At 41.0% G+C, this 18,420-nt stretch overlaps 1 protein-coding gene across 1 annotated transcript; it reads right to left on the bottom strand.

Annotated features, from left to right (window-relative positions):
- Positions 1 to 642: 642 nt before the first annotated feature.
- LOC125097318 (filaggrin-2-like) lies at positions 643 to 6,908 on the bottom strand. Its single transcript, XM_047724895.1, has 5 exons — positions 6,867 to 6,908; positions 5,599 to 5,758; positions 2,457 to 4,615; positions 949 to 1,796; positions 643 to 854 (listed from the first exon to the last, which is right to left on the bottom strand). Exons 2-5 carry the CDS (start codon positions 5,734 to 5,736, stop codon positions 643 to 645), a joined length of 3,357 nt encoding a protein of 1,118 aa, XP_047580851.1. The 5' UTR covers positions 5,737 to 5,758; positions 6,867 to 6,908.
- Between the last annotated feature and the right edge of the window lie 11,512 nt (positions 6,909 to 18,420).

Raw genomic sequence — 18,420 nt, 5'->3', positions numbered from 1 at the left:
CAGTGTCACTGGAATCATTGACACTAGATCTCCTTCCTGCGGTCTTACTGGATTCTGTCCTGCTAGCTTGACCATGCCTAGACCCACTATGTCCCCTGGTATCTCCTGACTGTCCATGACTAGTTCCCTGTCTCCCTCTAGCTGTAGATCCTGACTCTCCATGTTGAGATCCAGAGTGGCTATGAGGGGATCCTACGTGTGTCTGTGAGGTTCCTGAGTGCCTTTCAGTGTCACTGGAATCACTGACACTAGATCCCCTTCCTGCAGTCTTACTGGATTCTGTCCTGCTAGCTTGACCATGCCGAGACCCACTATGTCCCCTGGTATCTCCTGACTGGCCATGACTAGTTCCCTGACTCCCTCTAGCTGTAGATCCTGACTCTCCATGTTGAGATCCTGAGTGGCTATGAGGGGATCCTACGTGTGTCTGTGAGGTTCCTGAGTGCCTTTCAGTGTCACTGGAATCACTGACACTAGATCCCCTTCCTGCAGTCTTACTGGATTCTGTCCTGGTGGCTTCACCATGCCCAGACCCACTATGTCCCCTGGTGTCTCCTGACTGTCCATGACTAGTTCCCTGTCTCCCTCTAGCTGTAGATCCTGACTCTCCATGTTGAGATCCAGAGTGGCTATGAGGGGATCCTACGTGTGTCTGTGAGGTTCCTGAGTGCCTTTCAGTGTCACTGGAATCACTGACACTAGATCCCCTTCCTGCAGTCTTACTGGATTCTGTCCTGCTAGCTTGACCATGCCGAGACCCACTATGTCCCCTGGTATCTCCTGACTGGCCATGACTAGTTCCCTGTCTCCCTCTAGCTGTAGATCCTGACTCTCCATGTTGAGATCCTGAATGGCTACGAGGGGATCCTACGTGTGTCTGTGAGGTTCCTGAGTGCCTTTCAGTGTCACTGGAATCACTGACACTAGAACCCCTTCTTGTACTCTTACTGGATTCTGTCCTGGCAGCTTGACCATGCCTAGACCCACTATGTCCCCTGGTATCTCCTGACTGGCCATGACTAGTTCCCTGTCTCCCTCTAGCTGTAGATCCTGACTCTCCATGTTGAGATCCAGAGTGGCTATGAGGGGATCCTGCTAGTGTCTGTGAGGTTCCTGAGTGCCTTTCAGTGTCACTGGAATCACTGACACTAGATCCCCTTCCTGCAGTCTTACTGGATTCTGTCCTGGTAGCTTGACCATGCCTAGACCCACTATGTCCCCTGGTATCTCCTGACTGGCCATGACTAGTTCCCTGTCTCCCTCTAGCTGTAGATCCTGACTCTCCATGTTGAGATCCAGAGTGGCTATGCGGGTATCCTACGTGTGTCTGTGAGGTTCCTGAGTGCCTTTCAGTGTCACTGGAATCACTGACACTAGATCCCCTTCCTGCAGTCTTACTGGATTCTGTCCTGGTAGCTTGACCATGCCCAGACCCACTATGACCCCTGGTGTCTCCTGACTGTCCATGACTAGTTCCCTGTCTCCCTCTAGCTGTAGATCCTGACTCTCCATGTTGAGATCCAGAGTGGCTATGAGGGGATCCTGTGTGTGTCTGTGAGGTTCCTGAGTGCCTTTCAGAGTCACTGGAATCACTGACACTAGAACCCCTTCTTGTACTCTTACTGGATTCTGTCCTGGTGGCTTGACCATGCCCAGACCCACTATGTCCTCTGGTATCTCCTGACTGGCCATGACTAGTTCTCTGTCTCCCTCTAGCTGTAGATCCTGACTCTCCATGTTGAGATCCAGAGTGGCTATGAGGGGATCCTGCGTGTGTCTGTGGGGCTCCTGAGTGTCTTTCAGTGTCACTGGAATCATTGACACTAGAATCCCTTCTTGTAGTCCTACTGGATTCTGTCCTGGTGGCTTGACCATGCCCAGACCCACTATGTCCCCTGGTATCTCCTGACTGGCCATGACTAGTTCCCTGTCTCCCTCTAGCTGTAGATCCTGACTCTCCATGTTGAGATCCAGAGTGGCTATGAGGGGATCCTGCGAGTGTCTGTGATGTTCCTGAGTGCCTTTTAGTGTCACTAGCCTCAATGACACTAGATCCCCTTCTTGCAGTCTTACTGGATTCTGTCCTGGTGGCTTGACCATGTCCAGACCCACTATGTACCCTGGTGTCTCCTGACTTTCCTCGACTAGTTCCCTGTCTCTCTCTAGGTATGGATCCTGACTCTCCATGTTGAGATCCAGAGTGGCTATGAGGGGATCCTGCTAGTGTCTGTGAAGCTCCTGAGTGCCTTTCAGTGTCACTGGACTCACTGACAGTATTTCCCCTTCTAGTCCTACTGGATTCTGTCCTGGTGGCTTGATCATGTCGAGACTCACTATTTCTGCTCGTGTCTCCTGACTGGCTCTGTCTCCCTCTAGCTGTGGATCCTGACTCTCCATGTTGAGATCCTGAGTGGCTATGAGAGGATCTTGTGTGTGTGTGTGGTGCTCCTGAGTGCCTTTCACTGTCACTGTTCTCACTGACACTAGAATCCCTTCTGTTAGTCTTACTGGATTCTGTCCTGGTGGCTTGTCCATGACTGGAGTGGCCATTTGTACTCCTCTCTCCTGACTGTCCTTGAGTTTTCCCCTGTCTGCCTTCATCTCTTTTCCTTGTTTGACTCTCAGCTGAATCTGATATTGTTGTTCCAGATTTTGGAGACCCTTTTCCTGAACTAGTCTCATAGCGTTCTTTTTCCTGTACCCTAGAGTCATGTTTATCATAGCCAGAGGATTGACCTGAGGTCAATTCATGTTGATCATAGCTAGATGACTGCCTTGAGTTGGATCCATGTTGACTATGTGTAGAGGACTTGCCTGAGGATGACCTAGAGCCAGAACTGGAGGATTTCCTTGACCTGGAACCATGTTTGCCGTAGGTAGACTGACCTGATCTAGACTCATGTTGTTCAAATTCCAAAGAATGACCTGAGCCAGTCCCAGAAGCAGGAGAGTGATGTTTACTAGATCCATATCCAAAGCTAGAAGATTGACCTGAGCCATATCTATGTTTTGCAGAGGTAGATTGATGAGAACCAGACCCATGTTGTCCAGAACCAAAGGACTGTCCTGAGCCAGTTCTGTGTTCTCCAAAGCCGGAGGTCTGTTTCGCACCAGATGAGTGCTCTGAGCCAGACCCATGTTTTCCAACACCAGAGGACTGTCCTGAGGTAGACCCATGCTGACCCAAACCAGAGGACTGTCCTGAACCAGATTCCTGTTTTCCAAATCTAGAAGACTGACCTGAGCTGGATTCATATTGTTCATAGCCAGAGGACTTTCCTGAGCCAGACCTATGCTGGCTAAAGCCAGAGGCCTGTCCTGAGCTTGGCCCATGTTGGCCAAAGCAAGAGGACTGTCCTGAGCCAGACTCATGTTGTCCAAAACCAGAGGTCTGGCATGAACCAGAGCCATATCCAAAGTTAGTGGATTGACCTGAGCCTGATCTGTGTTGTCCAAAGCCAGAGGACTGCCCAGAGCCAGACCCATGTTGTCCACATTTAGAAAATTCACTTGAACCTGACCCTTTTTGATGAGAGTTTGAAAAGTGTCCACAAGAACCATGTCCATGTTGACCATAGCTAGAAGGCAGACTTGTTCCAGACCCATATTGTTCACAGCAAGAGGACTGACTTGAACCTGTTCTCTGTTGTTTTCCATAGTTCTGTGTTTGACCACATGCTCTAGATCCATATTCTTCCTGACTAGAAGACTGGCTGCAGGAGCTAGACTCATATTGACCATATCCAGAGCACTGACCTGAAATACATCCATGACCTAGTCCACCACTACTTCCTGACTGACATCCTGACTGGGTACAGTTAGATTGATTCCCTTGCCCTCCAAATCTACCTTCCTGACAAGAAGTAGAAACATTTTGTGGCCTTCCACACCCACATGAGTTGCTGGAACCGCATGCATAGTTTTGCCTTCCATTATCTCCTGAGCCTCTAGAACTAGATCCAAGCTTTTGTCCTCCACTCTGTCTTGACTGAGTAGAGTTTGATTCATGTCCACTAGCATCCAATCCATGTGACAGACCACTATGTCCTTTCCTTCTCCTGCTCTTTAATCTAGATCCAGATTCATATTCTTTCTCAGATTCCCTAGAGGGGCTAACGTGTGACTTGTTTCTTCTTTCTCCTAGCTCCTCAGAGCTGGAACCATGTCTTTCTTTGCCACTACTCCATGAGTGACCAGAGCTAGACCAATGGTGTCTTTTCTCAAATTGCTCTTGGTTTCCTGAGCTAGATAAACCACCTTGCCTTCCCAGCCTCTTGGAGTTTGACCCATGTCTATGTTTCCTAGCTCCCCTTAAGCCCTCAGAACCATAACCATGCTCCTCTCCCTCACTCCATCTTGAATGTCTGTAACCTGATTTCTGTCCTGGTGTGTCTTCTTCTTCCTCTTCTGTTTCACTTTCTTCCTTTTGGTGTCGATGACCATGGCTATGCTTCTTTGACCCTGAAGCTTTGCAGTATTCTTTGCTGAGAACCTTGTTGCAGGCCATAGCCAGCTTGAATACCATCAGAAGAAACTCAGTAAAGTCCAGTCTTCGGTCATGATCTCGATCTAGCATGTGCATGATAACATCCACTGTATCTGGATCATCTGGGTTCTGTATATAGGTGACATACCAAAGAAGACCTAGTCAGCCTAGCCCACATAGGAAGGTAACATATTCAGGTAGAGCTGTGGAATTGTGGATGTTTAACATTAGGTATTTTAAATCCAGTCAAGTGTTACTTTAAACTAAATCAGCCTAATAGGACCCAGCAGGTGAGAAGCAGTAATGGAAAAGAATAAAATCTATCAGGAATCCCAGCAGAATACAGCTCAAGGACCTCAGCTAGCGGACTAGTACTCAGGTATAGCATCAAATTGGTACCTGGTATATTTTAGTTTTACATGCATTTTAAACATTATATGCTGATATATTCTGTTAGAATCTATCATTTTAAAGGTAATAGCTGAGTTCTTCCCAAGTAGATGGAAGAAATACTCTCTTGTTTGCAGTTTTTAGTCATCCTGGCTACTTGCTCAGCTCTCCCTGTAGATGTTTCCATCTCTATACTTTTTATCCCAAATTTGAAAGGGCAATCTTTTATGTTTTAGCACACATTTATATTCTGTTTTTTTCAGAAGGGGAAACCTGGAGGCATGAAAAAGTCTGAAGGCCTACATGGTGGATATGCACAGGAAAATGAAAAAACCTTCACCTTTCTAAAAATAGTGTCCCAGAAGACTTTCTGATGTCCCCGAAAAGTACACTCCTAGAGTTGATCCAAAAACCATTGAGAGTGTGTACTTTTAAAATTTTTTTTTTTAAAGATTTTATTTATTTATTTGACAGAGAGAAATCACAAGTAGGCAGAGAGGCAGACAGAGAGAGAGGAGGAAGCAGGCTCCCTGCTGAGCAGAAAGCCCGATGCGGGGCTCGAACCCAGGACCTGGGATCATGACCTGAGCTGAAGGCAGCGGCTTAACCCACTGAGCCACCCAGGCGCCCCGAGAGTGTGTACTTTTTAGCTAATCTTTGGTCACATAACAGAGAATTTACAAGACTCTAGAAGCCTTTAGTCCTGGTGTATGGGTTCTCACCTTCAGAATTGGACGGAACTCTTTCTCCAGAAGTTCCTTTAGTTCATCCTTGCTCAGTGTGCCACATTCCCCATCTTGCTTGGTGTATTTGTAGAAAACATCAATGACCGTGACAACACTTCTCAAGAGGTCAGTCATCTTTTTGCAAGTTTAAGTGAACCTGTAGAGAAAAAGAAACAAAAGATGCTATTATTCATGTTCTTTTTAAAAAATTTAGAAACAATTCTGATTTTAATAATAATCATGATGATTTTTCAAATCTCTTGTCTCTTTTAAACCTAAAATACTATTGTATTGCATGGAGAAGTGGGTGTGGTGCATAAACAAAGAATTCTGTTATGCTGAAAAGAAATAAAAAAAACCACCTAAAATACTTCAACACGTAAGGATGAGTTAGGGATCTTTCAATACAGTGAAAATTGTTAATTTTGAGTTACTTAGATAAGATCAAGTCATTGTTGCTGACTGAACTAGGATTAGAGCTCCGATCTCTATGTCCTGGATGAATATAGTCCTTACATAATGTCTCTACACTTTGTGTACTTTGGTGTTCTGGGTGTTGTCCTGGAGCTTCCACAGTTTCTAGAACCACACAGATGTATTGTCCCAGTCTCTCTGGTTAGTTTCACTGGTTCTTTTGAGTCAAAAGTGACAGACCTTGTATCATAACCATTTCTCCTCTGGACAGTAGAAACTAAACAGGATTGTTAAGGCCTTCAGCAAATAAACAATGAGCAAGTTACCCATTACCTTGGTGATTCATAACCATGAGATAGCCCTCAGAAGAGCTCAGGAACTATCCTAATCTCAGCGTCAACTAAACACTTCAATCTTATTCTTTTTCAATAACCAGGGAGAAAGGCTCAGCAATGCAGACAGTACATTTCCTAGTGGATGACTGGATCTTAGAGACTGAGGCACTGACATTGAACAGGGAAGGGACTCTACACCAGTGCTGGCCTCCTCTCTACTTCAGCTGGCCAACCCAGGAAAAAAAATGGCATACAAAATACTAGGAAGAGAGTGTGGAATAGTCTAGAAGAAGGTGAATTTCTTGCATTATTCATCTTGGCAATAAGAAATTTATTCTAAAAGACCCCAGGATAAATGAAACTAACCAAATAAATAAACAAAAAGAAAAGAAAAAGAAACAAGAATTAAATGGCCAAATATATATTAACTCTGACTTAACTCTTACTCCTGAATTTCTAATGTGGACAACAATCAACCAAATATCCATCAATGTAGCTGGATGAATTTTCTCTCACCTGGTTCACCAAAGGAACACGTAGGATAAATCCTGATGCAGCTTGCAGGGTGACCAGTGGATTGAGATAGTGGCCTTTATATAGCTTAAAATGTGTGGGTGCTCTCCTCTGTGGGATGGACTACTGATTCATTTCTAATCAAATCTAACCCCACCTCTGTCATGTTTATCTTCCTACTTCTTCACATTCTTATCTTTGAGGTGATTGCAAAAAGGATGGTGCTGGTTCAACTTCCAGTATGAGGACATGTTGTAGGACACTTTGTTCAGGGTCATACACTTGTGAAAATCAGAGAATATATTTTTGAGGACTCGTGTAGTTCATTCCTTTTATTTAGTACCCACAATAAGTAATGAAGTGTAAGATACTTGATAGCTGTGTAGTGAATGCATATTCAATTGAAAATGAACATAGGCCATGAGCCTTACCTAATTGATATCTTTTTTGCAATAATAATAACTACCAGTTATTGAGAATTTACTATGTGCTCGATATTGTGCTGAATATTTTTCAAATTTCATCTCATTTAATCTTTATAAGATTTCTATGAGATTTGATTGTTTATTCCATGAGAAATCATTAAGAAGCATGAGTCTTCTTCAAGGTCACACAGTCTGTAGTTGGAGGAATTGGGGTTTGAATCTGTAGCTGCCTTATTATAAGGTCTTTTCTCTCTTTTTTTAAATTTTATTTTTTTCAGTGTTCCAAGATCCATTGTTTATGCACCACACCCAGTGCTCCATGCAATACATGCCCTCCTTAACCATCATATTAGCTTACCTCTGTATATCTATCACATACACCTATTATGTAGAAAATTTATGCACTGTTTTAGGAGTGTCAGGCCCACCCAAGCACAAAAAGTACAAAAGAGTGATATATGGAGTACTGTCAGCCAGGAAGACAAGATAAAAACTATGTACTGAATAACTTAACATAATAAAAAAACAAATATTCTTTGGCCCCATAAAGGCTTTTTTCTAAGCTACAAGAGTATGCATTAATAGGTTATACACAAAAGTGATGTTTTAAGAACTGTTCAGGGTGAATCTAGAGTGAACTTTCTTCTTAGGATTTTTTTCTGTCATCTTGCTATCCATTGGTTATCTGGCAGCTTTGGACCTAGGCCCTTGGGCAAACGTCATTTATATATATAAAATCTATCGAATATAATATCTTACAGAAGTGAAAATGATCAGAAAGTTGTATTAGGCATGGAGATGCAGCTATTCTGTACTTTACCACCAGGTGATGATTCTTCTGCTTCTGCTGAAGATAACAGCTGTCATTACTTAAGTACTTACTATCTTCTCTATCTTCTAGGCATGCTGGCTTTACATATTTATTTATTTATTTATTCTTTTTTTAAAGTTTTTTTGAAAAGAATTTACTTACTTGACTGAAAGAGAGAGAGAGAGAGAGAGAGAGAGCAGACACAAGCAGAGGGAGAAGCAGCATCCCCTCTGAGCAAGGAGCTCAATGTGGGACTTGATTCTAGGACACTGGGATCATGATCTGAGCTGAAGGCAGATACTTAATTAACTGAGCCACCCAGGTGCCCTTATCTATTTATTCTTTACAGTAACTCTGTAAGGTCAATATTAATGCCATTCTCATTTTACAAATAAGGTAATGAAAGCATAGAGAAATTTAATAATTTGTCCAAAATCAAGGCTAGTAATTGGGAACACTGAGACAGAAACCCATGCTATTTCTGAAAGTTGGGCACATCTATAACCACATCTATAACACATACTTGGGGGTGAGGAAGGTTGATTACTATCTGGGTGATCCTCCAGGGAAGCCATCTTAAATTATTCACCCCACTATCTAGATAGTGCCTAGAATTTAGTAAATACTTAGAATGGGTCTCTGTTCACAAAATAATGGTTACATCACTGAGATATACCCATTACTCCCATAGCCAGGGAGACTTACACCAAAATGGCCATGCAGAAAGTTGTATTGTCCCCTGGATACTGTGGTCATTTTCAATGGTAGGCATCTTTTGGAGCTGTGCTTGTTTTTGCTGAGATGACTGCAATGTCAGGAAGATTTTTCAGAGCCCAGACTCCACACCAAGACAGGTTTTAAAGCCCCACTTGCATGGTAACTCCAGCTTAGAACTTTGAAGCCAGTTCCACTGCTTGCCTCTTTGGAACTCCACTATGCACTCTTGTATGTTCTGTGTGTTCAGGTTTCTCTTCTTCTGACTTGCTAACAGGGGAAGAATAGCAGTGAGAATGACTTTGAGCTCCAATCTGAGCTCTATCATTTCCTGGTTATGTTCCTTGGCAAGTTCTTTAATCCTCTGAGCCTCAGTTTTCCAACTTTATAAAAGTGGGAATAAAACACTGACCTCATTAGTGGAGGTTGCTTAAGATAATATCACATGTAGGAGGCTCTCAATCATGTTAGGTAAAATTAAGTTAGAGGCCAACAGTAGCTGCTGCTTTAAAGGCAGAATTACTACTTCTCTGTGTAAAGCATGATAACTCATGATTATTTTTATTTAAAAAATAACAGTTTTGTTGAGATTAATTTACACACCATAAAATTCAACCTTTTAAGTTGTACAATTAAGTTGTTTTTAGTATCGTTATGGAGTTGTGCAACCAAGTCAGGCTTGTCATGGTATCTGTGTCCTTAAATAATTTACCTCACTTGGCAGTGCTTCAGTTTTCCCTCTGTAATAAGCACAAAGAGGTGTTAGTGGTCCACAAGAGAATCCATGTCAGACCATTTCAGCTGGAACTCTCAGAAACAGTTAGGGTCCTACCAGAGCTCCACTTTTTGGAAAGGAACCAAAGTGATGATCTCTAAGAATTGATTGGATGACACCTGCAGAGATTTTTGCCTGCCTGGGTTCTGAAAGACAGTTTAGTCCAGTGAAGCAGAATCCTGGAACCTGGAGCTAGGGTGCAGTCTCAGCTATACCATTTCTCTGGGTTTGGGCCTCCTTCTTGACCTAATCTACTTATCTCATCACTCTCTGCTCATTCCACATTTATACTATTCTGAGTTCTCTTCAATTTTAGGTCCATTTGGTGAACCTGGTGCATTATTGGCCATTAGATTGTCTTGAGGCAGAAGCAATAACTTGGAATGTTAAAAATAGCTATCATTATACCTATGGAAGTACCAGCTTTTGTTTTTTTCTTCACTGAATATCAGCTGGATTTTGTTTCCATGGCTCATCCTGTTCAAGCATGAGTTAACTTAAAGTACTTCTGCTTTGGCTTCCTATCATGTTCAAATGGAATTCCGTGAGGAATTGCCTTAGGGCCCAAGTGGGGCTGTGCCTGTCATAACAACCAAGCACTTTCTCTGTGGTGGGACTCTTAGGAGCCCTGATTTTTGGGTTTCTCAATGAACTCTCCTAAGAGCTGATACCTGGGTGCTGCTTTAGGAGACTAGAGCATATTAAATGCCTCTTTTCTCTAAAAGTGGGTTAGGGAGCTATTCTTGACTCATGGTATGATGCAGTAGGAAGAACATTGACTTTGTAGTTAGACAGACTGTTTCTATACACAAGCTCCAATACACTCCCTGTAGTACCTTGGGCAAGTTTTTAAATTTGTGTCTCTGTTTCTGCACCTGTGAGATAATGAGGATAATATCAGACATGTGGGAATTAGATGAGATAAAATTAGGATATTGCTGAGTACCTGATATGAATTTAACACATTCTCTTTTCTTTCTTATTCTCAAGTTTAATCTGATTAGTAGTTTATCTGTAGTATTAGGATGTGTTGGTTCCTGGATATGATTCTTAACTCTCTTCCCTCCTGGTAGCCACTCTTCTGAAGTGAAATCAGAGGCCAATTGGGATGAACTGTTGGAATCCAGCCTTCAAAGAAGTTTTGCATTTCTGTTATGAAAAGTCCATGAGGAAGGTGGAACCACTAGCTTCACCAGATGAGAATGCCCCAGATTCCTTTTTTATTTTACCACATTTTGTTGGTATCTCAAGACCCATGTGCTGGAGCAATCATCTCACAAAGAGATGCTGCTGACAGATACACCCAGGCTTTCAGTCTGGAATAGGAGGCTTCAGCAACTTCTGTCTAGATCTAACTGAGATGACCATCTGGGACCTCTAGATGTTCATTAAATTCTACTTGGGGCCATTTCTGAAGGCTGTGTCTCAGGTATTTAAATGGTTCTTGTTGTCACAATATCAATAACCTGTGATGACAGTACTGATTTTGGAGACTTCCTGGCTACATAAACCTAACTCAAAAGGGGGAGGAACTTGTATTAGCACTGAAATTCTAGGATTCACTAGATGATCTAGAATTTGTGTATTGACAAGTAAGGCAGCTGATTTTTTTTCTTAAAATAATCTGGAACATGTACCAAAGTAAGTTCCCTGAAAGGTTGTATGTATGTGCCCAAAATGTTGAGAGAGGCTCCTTCTTCAAAGCATTTAGAGCAGTATGTCCTTTTAAATATAATTTGGTAGATCTTGGAACACTGAAAAATATAAAATTAAAAAAGAAAAAAAATAATTTGGTAGGTGAAAATATTGACATTTTAATAATGAATTTGATTTTGGAATCATTTGAAAGCATTTGGGATCATGTTTGGTAAATAAAAAGAATAATGCATGAAGTTAAAAAATATAGAGTCCCTTGTTCAGTGTAATGAGGACTGAGTGATACACTCAACTAATGAATCACTGAACATTACATAAAGAACTGGAGAAAGGGGAATCCTCTTACACTGTTGGTGGGAATGCAAGTTGGTGCAGCCTCTTTGGAGAACAGTGTGGAGATTCCTCAAGAAATTAAAAACAGAGCTTCCCTATGACCCTGCCATTGCACTACTGGGTATTTACCCCAAAGATACAGATGTAGTGAAAAGAAGGGCCATCTGTACCCCAATGTTTATAGCAGCAATGGCCACGGTCGCCAAACTGTGGAAAGAACCAAGATGCCCTTCAACGGACGAATGGATAAGGAAGATGTGGTCCATATACACTATGGAGTATTATGCCTCCATCAGAAAGGATCAATACCCAACTTTTGTAGCAACATGGACAGGACTGGAAGAGATTATGCTGAGTGAAATAAGTCAAGTAGGGAGAGTCAATTATCATAGGGTTTCACTTATTTGTGGAGCATAACAAATAGCATGGAGGACAAGGGGAGATGGAGAGGAGAAGGGAGTTGAGGGAAATTGGAAGGGGAGGTGAACCATGAGAGACTATGGACTCTGAAAAACAATCTGAGGGTTTTGAAGGGGCAGGGGTGGGAGGTTGGGGGAACCAGGTGCTGGGTATTAGAGAGGGCATGGATTGCATGGAGCCCTGGGTGTGGTGTAAAAACAATGAATACTGTTACGCTGAAAAGAAATTAAAAAAAATAAGATCATAAATAGTTTAAGTACGGAAAAAAAAACTAATGATGTACTATACCTTCGCTAATTGAATTTAAATAAAAAGGAAAGAATGAAAATAAATAAAATGGGCTTTAGTCATTGGGAAAACTGTTGAAGATTTAGGTATGTCTTCCACGAAATTACATTTGTTTGGGATTATTTATGAAGCTGGAATTTTCCATCACTCCCTTTCATTGATATTGGTGCTATCCTGTTTGAAGAAGTATTGAAGATTTGCCATTTGGGATTTCCCAGGGTGCATTTGCATACATGTGCATCTGCCCACACAAATATATAGATGTGAATATGTACCTATTCATCCCTAAATCACCATGAAGTTCAGTGAGAGAAGACTTGCTCTAGAATATCCAATAAGGCTATTTTTTCATGCATCATGGATAGAAGAAATTGACAAAAATTATATCTTAGGCTGCCTGGGAATAGTCCTAGAGATATTTGAATAGCCCTAGAGAAAATAAACTAGGACTTCTATGAGTTATAGCTATCAGGCTTAGATTTTGTTAATTTTGGATTCATATCATCGATTGTTACCATTAACTCTGATGATTTCACTTGTTTCCTTTTTTGCATTTATTTTTATTTTTATTTTTTCACTTAAATGTAGAATCTTCTTCTTATTATTTTTTCATTTGTTTCCCTTTAAAGTTAATTATGTTTATTTTACTTATTATAAATATAGTTACTCCACCCATGTGCTAATTCCTTGCTTCTGACACCATATTTCAGAGCTTGAGCCATCTGGGATTAGTCAGTTTAAATCACCTCTGAGCATCGGGACTCCAAAAGGAAGGATAACACAGTGAGATTTATGAAAAACCATATCTGCAGTGTCTTATTTTTTATGTTAATAAATTTATTTTTAAAATTAAATTTAAATTTTTATTATGTTCAGTTAGCCAGTATATAGTGCATCATTAGTTTTTGAAGTAGTGTTTAACAATTCATTAGTTGTGTATAACACCCAGTGCTTGTCACAACATATGTTGTGATGTGGAGTGTCTCATTTTGATGTGGAGTGACTCATTTTTATTTTAGTAGGAGGTTTCTTCCTTGGGGACTGGTATTTTTACCAGCTTATCAAAGTAATTGCAAAGGGCAGAGAGAGTAATTATTTTATGTTAACTATTAAAGGATGAATACGGGATTGACCTCTAATCCAGTTGCTTCACCCACTGCCACCTGGTTCTGTGCAGGTCAAAGACCTGTGGAATAGAATTGTTTCCTGAAGGTCCAGGACCTCTTGTTTAGGGAAACAAATACTTAGCTTTTTAAGATGTTCAAAGATGATATTCTACTCATTTTTGAGATGGTTATGGCTGGAGAGGCAGATGGATTCGTGGAGAGTGGGGCTTAAGGTCTTTGATACAAGAGGAGAGGCTCTTAGCCTAGACCTCTGCCAGGGCCTTTCTCACACACATTTCCTAAGTCTGGTCCATGCAGAATAATTCAGGGCAAACACAGGGTAGGACTCTTGAAGGAATGTTTCTTGGGTTCTCCCTAAAGACTAAAACACAATCTATTAGAAACTTGTTTAGCCTAGTGATTAAGAGCATAAACCTTGGAATTTGACAAATCCGGGTTGGAATCCTGCCTCTGTCACTCATTAATTATGTGATTTAATATTTCTGTAAATATAGGGAATTTCCTTCAGGGTAGTTATAAAATTTAAAAGAATTAATTCAAATGCCTGAAACAAAGTAACCATTCAGTAAAAGGCAAAGAGGGCATGTGAAATGATGAGCACTGCATGTTATATTCAACTAATGAATCATTGAACATTAATATAAAAAATTAATGATGTACTATACCTTGGCTAATTGAATTTAAATTAAAAAAGAGGCAGAAAAACAATCTGAAGGGTTTGAAGAGGTGGGGGGGTGGGAGGTTGGGGGAACCAGGTGGTGGGTATTAGAGAGGGCACGGACTGCATGGAGCACTGGGTGTGGTACAAAAACAATGAATACTGTTACGCTGAAAATAAATTAAAAAATGATTAAAAAATTAAAAAAAGAGGCAGAAATTGCTACTTTTTTAAACTTAAAAAAAAAAAACGAACAAGCCCATCTATTTTTTTTTTTTGGCATTTGCTTGAAATATTATTTTCTGTGTCCATTTTGTGGATTATATCATCAATGTGGATGTCCCTCTTACCAGCTTGTTTTGAAAGCCAAAATTATATGTAAGATACTGTGCTCTGGATTAATCAGCTTCTCGTTCTGGCCCAGTTGGCTAGTGCGTCACATTGATTAAAAGTAATTATAATGCCAATAATCTTGATGCTGTTTTTGGTGGTGATGATGATGACACAAAATCTGTTCATAATGAGGATAGGATCCTCAGATGAAACCTATTTATTTTTTTGCAACAGGTCAAAGCACAGGATTGAGATTTGCCTGTAGGGTACACAGATCATCTTCTTCTTTCTCTTCCATTCACTCTATAACTGATCTACTCTGAGGGATGGGGAGTGATATGGTGCATTTATTCTGCTTTTCTAATATATAACCTTTCTTTTTCTGATTATGTGCTAGCCCTTGGAAGTCCCTTCCTGATTGGTTGCCTATGGTTCTTATGCACCTCATCTTTACCAGAAATGCTTTCTTTCCCCAAATCTAGAGACCATGGAGCTTTATAAGTAGAAAAATCTTTCTGTCTCTTCTTTCACAAAGAAGCCAGATGTCTGGCAATCTGTAATGGATTATGGATTTATGGATTCCTTACTGTCTTTTACCCTCCTACTCCCATAGAATCATTTTTTTAAAGATTTTATGTATTGGGGTGCCTTGGTGGCTCAGTTGGTTGAGCATCTGCCTTCAGATCAGGTCATGATCTCAGGATCCTGGGATTGAGCCTCACATCGGGCTCTCCACTCAGTGGCAAGTCTCTTTCTTCCTCTGCCTCTGTGATCCCTCTCCCTCTGTGATTGCTTTTGCTCTCTCTAAAATAAATAAAATCTTTATTTATTTATGACAGAGATAGCAAGAGAGGGAATACAAGTGCAAGGAAGGTGAAGAGGGAGAAGCAGTCTCCCTGCTGAACAGGGAGCCCAATATGGGGCTTGATCTCAGGACCCTGGGATCATGACCTGAGCTGAAGGTACATGCTTAATGACTGAGCCACTCAGGTACTCCATAAATAAAATGTGTGTGTGTGTGTGTGTGTGTGTGTGTGTGTGTGTGTGTGTGTGTAGAAGAATGAAACTTGACCATTATCTTACACCATACACAAAATAAACTCTAAATGGATAAAAGACCTCAACATGAGGCAGGAATCCATCAGAATCCTAGAGCAGAACATAGGCAGTAACCTCTTCGCATCAGCCGCAGAAACTTCTTTCAAAATATGTCTCCAAAGGCAAAGGAAACAAAAGCAAAAATGAACTTTTGGGACTTCATCAAGATTAAAAGCTTCTGTACAGCCAGGAAACAGTCAACAAAACAAAGAGGCAACCCACGGAATGGGAGAAGATATTAGCAAATGACAGTACAGACAAAGGGCTGATATCCAAGATTTATAAAGAACTCCTCAAACTCAACACACAGGAAACAGATAATCATGTCAAAAAATGGACAGAAGACATGAACAGACACTTCTCCAATTAAGACATACAAATGGCTAACAGACACATGAAAAAATGTTCATCATCATTAGGCATCAGCGAGATTCAAATCAAAACCACATTGAAATACCACCTTAATACCAACTTACACCTGTTAGAATGGCCAAAAATAACAAGACAGTAAACAACATGTGTTGGAAAGGATGTGGAGAAAGGCGAATCCTCTTGCACTGTTGGTGGGAATGCAAGTTGGCACAGCCACTTTGGAAAACAGTGTGGATATTCCTTAAGAAATTAAAAATAGGGTTACCCTATAACCCTGCAATTGATTACTGGGTATCTACCCCAAAGATACAGATGTAATGAAAAGATGGGCCATCTATATCCCAATGTTTATAGCAGCAATGGCCACAGTCACCAAACTGTGGAAAGATTCAAGATGCCCTTCAACAGATGAATGGATAAAGAAGATATGGTCCTTATATGCTATGGAGTATTATGCCTCCATCAGAAAAGATGAATAGCCAGTTCTTGTATCAACATGGACGGGACTGGAAGAGATTATGGTGAGTGAAATAAGTCAAGCAGAGAGAGTCAATTATCATATGGTTTTGCTTATTTGTGGAGCATAAGGAATAACACGGAGGATGTGGGGAGATGAAGAGGAGAAGTGAGTTTGGGGAAATTAGAGGGGGAGATGAACCATGAGAGATGGTGGACTCTGAGAAAGAAACTGAGGGTTTTGGAGGGAAGGGTGTTGCGAGGTTGGGTGAGCCTGCTGGTGGGTATTATGGAGGGCACATATTGCATGGAGCACTGGGTGTGGTGCATAAATTCTGGAATACTGAAAAGAAATTTTAAAAAGTAAATAAAAATTTAAAAAACTTTTAATTTTTATTTTTTAAATTTTGTATAACTTTTTATTTTTATCTTATTTTATTATTTTTATTTTTTCAGTGTTCCAAGACTCATTGTTTATGCATCACACCCAGTGCTCCATGAACTAAGTGCCCTCCTTAATACCCACCACCAGGCTCACTTATTCCCCTACACCCATCCTTTCCAAAACCCTGCTTCTTTCTCAGAGTTCATTGTCTCTCATGCTTTGTCTCCCCCTCCGATTTCCCCCAATTCACTTTTCCTTTCCTTCTAATGTCCTTCATGTTATTCCTTATGGTCCATGTGGAGCACAAAGAATAAAAAACAAAAGCATAAGGATTAAAAAACATCTTTTTTACTAAAAAAAGATTTTGTTTAGGGACGTCTGGGTGGCTCAGTTGTTTAAGCGGCAGCCTTTGGCTCAGTTCATGATCCCAGCGTCCTGGGATCGAGTTCTACATCGGGGTCCTTGCTCAGCAGGGAGGCTGCTTCTCCTTCTGCCTCCGTCTGCCAGTGCTCTCTCTCTCTCTGACAAATAAATAAATTTTAAAAAAAGATTTTGTTTATTTGACAGGGAGAGAGTGAGAGTGTACAAGCAGGGGGATCATCAGAGGGAGAGGGAGAACCAGACTCTCCACTGAGCAGGGAGCTCAATGTGGGACTCTATCCCAGATCCCTGGGATCATGACCTTGAGCTGAAGGCAGACACTTAACTGACTGAGCCACCCAGGTGCCAACATAGAAAGAATTCTTTTTTTTTTTTTAAATAGGTCCTTAGTTTTTATTGTATTTTCAATGATTCATTTGTTGTGTATAACACCCACTGCTCATACCATCATGTACCCTCCTTAATATCCAACCCCCAGTTAATCCATTCAAAAGAATTGTGATAGAGAAGTAGTTTTGTATAAATTGGATTGGTATAAATATCAGGGAGACATTTACTGACTGAAGCATATTTTGCAGCTTTAGAAACTTCCTCTACCTACATATAAAGCTGAACTATCAAGTCCAGCCACTTCTTTGTTCAGCAAGCTGCTCAAACCTGCCAGTGTCTAGAGTTCGGTGGAAGCAAAACCCAACCCATTTAGGTGTTTAAGTAAAGCCAGAGGCAGGTTGAGTCAGGTACATACCAGCCAAGTTCAGATCCTGCCTGCTGCTGTAAGACTGGTTCTCTCATCTCTTAATTCCACAACCCTGCAATCTAGGGCCTAGGCTGGGCCATTTGTCAAATAGCATTGTGAATGATAAGGCAGACTGGATCTCTATTTTGGGAATAGTAGTGAAGGGAAGGTCCTTTGTATATCAATTTAAATATAGATTCTATGCCCCTGCCCTAAGAAATACAGAGGTTGGTGGTTGTCCTAAACTATACCTCTGTCAAGTTCATGGCAGAGGACTGTACTTCAACACTTAGCCAATTTGAAACAAGAGTCAATCCCATAGACTTTATTCTTATACCCAAGATATATTCACAGAAGCAGATATTTGTTGGTTCGCTGGAAAAGGAATAGGGGAGAAAGTACCAAATATACAATAGTGCTCATCCTCTAGACACAGTCACAATAATAGGAGAGCCACTCCCAAAACTTTCTGTGAAAATATACAAGATAAATATGAGAAAGTATAATGAAAATAACTCTAGATTATTCCTGACTTCTTTCTTTTACACCTCAAAGACACACTGTCAACAAATCCTACTGATTCTACCTT

The sequence above is a fragment of the Lutra lutra genome, chromosome 4 (genome assembly GCF_902655055.1).
Source record: "Lutra lutra chromosome 4, mLutLut1.2, whole genome shotgun sequence".
NCBI classification, from domain to species: Eukaryota; Metazoa; Chordata; class Mammalia; order Carnivora; family Mustelidae; genus Lutra; species Lutra lutra.
Note: the sequence above shows the minus strand (reverse complement) of the source record. Positions and strands in the feature narration are given on the sequence as shown.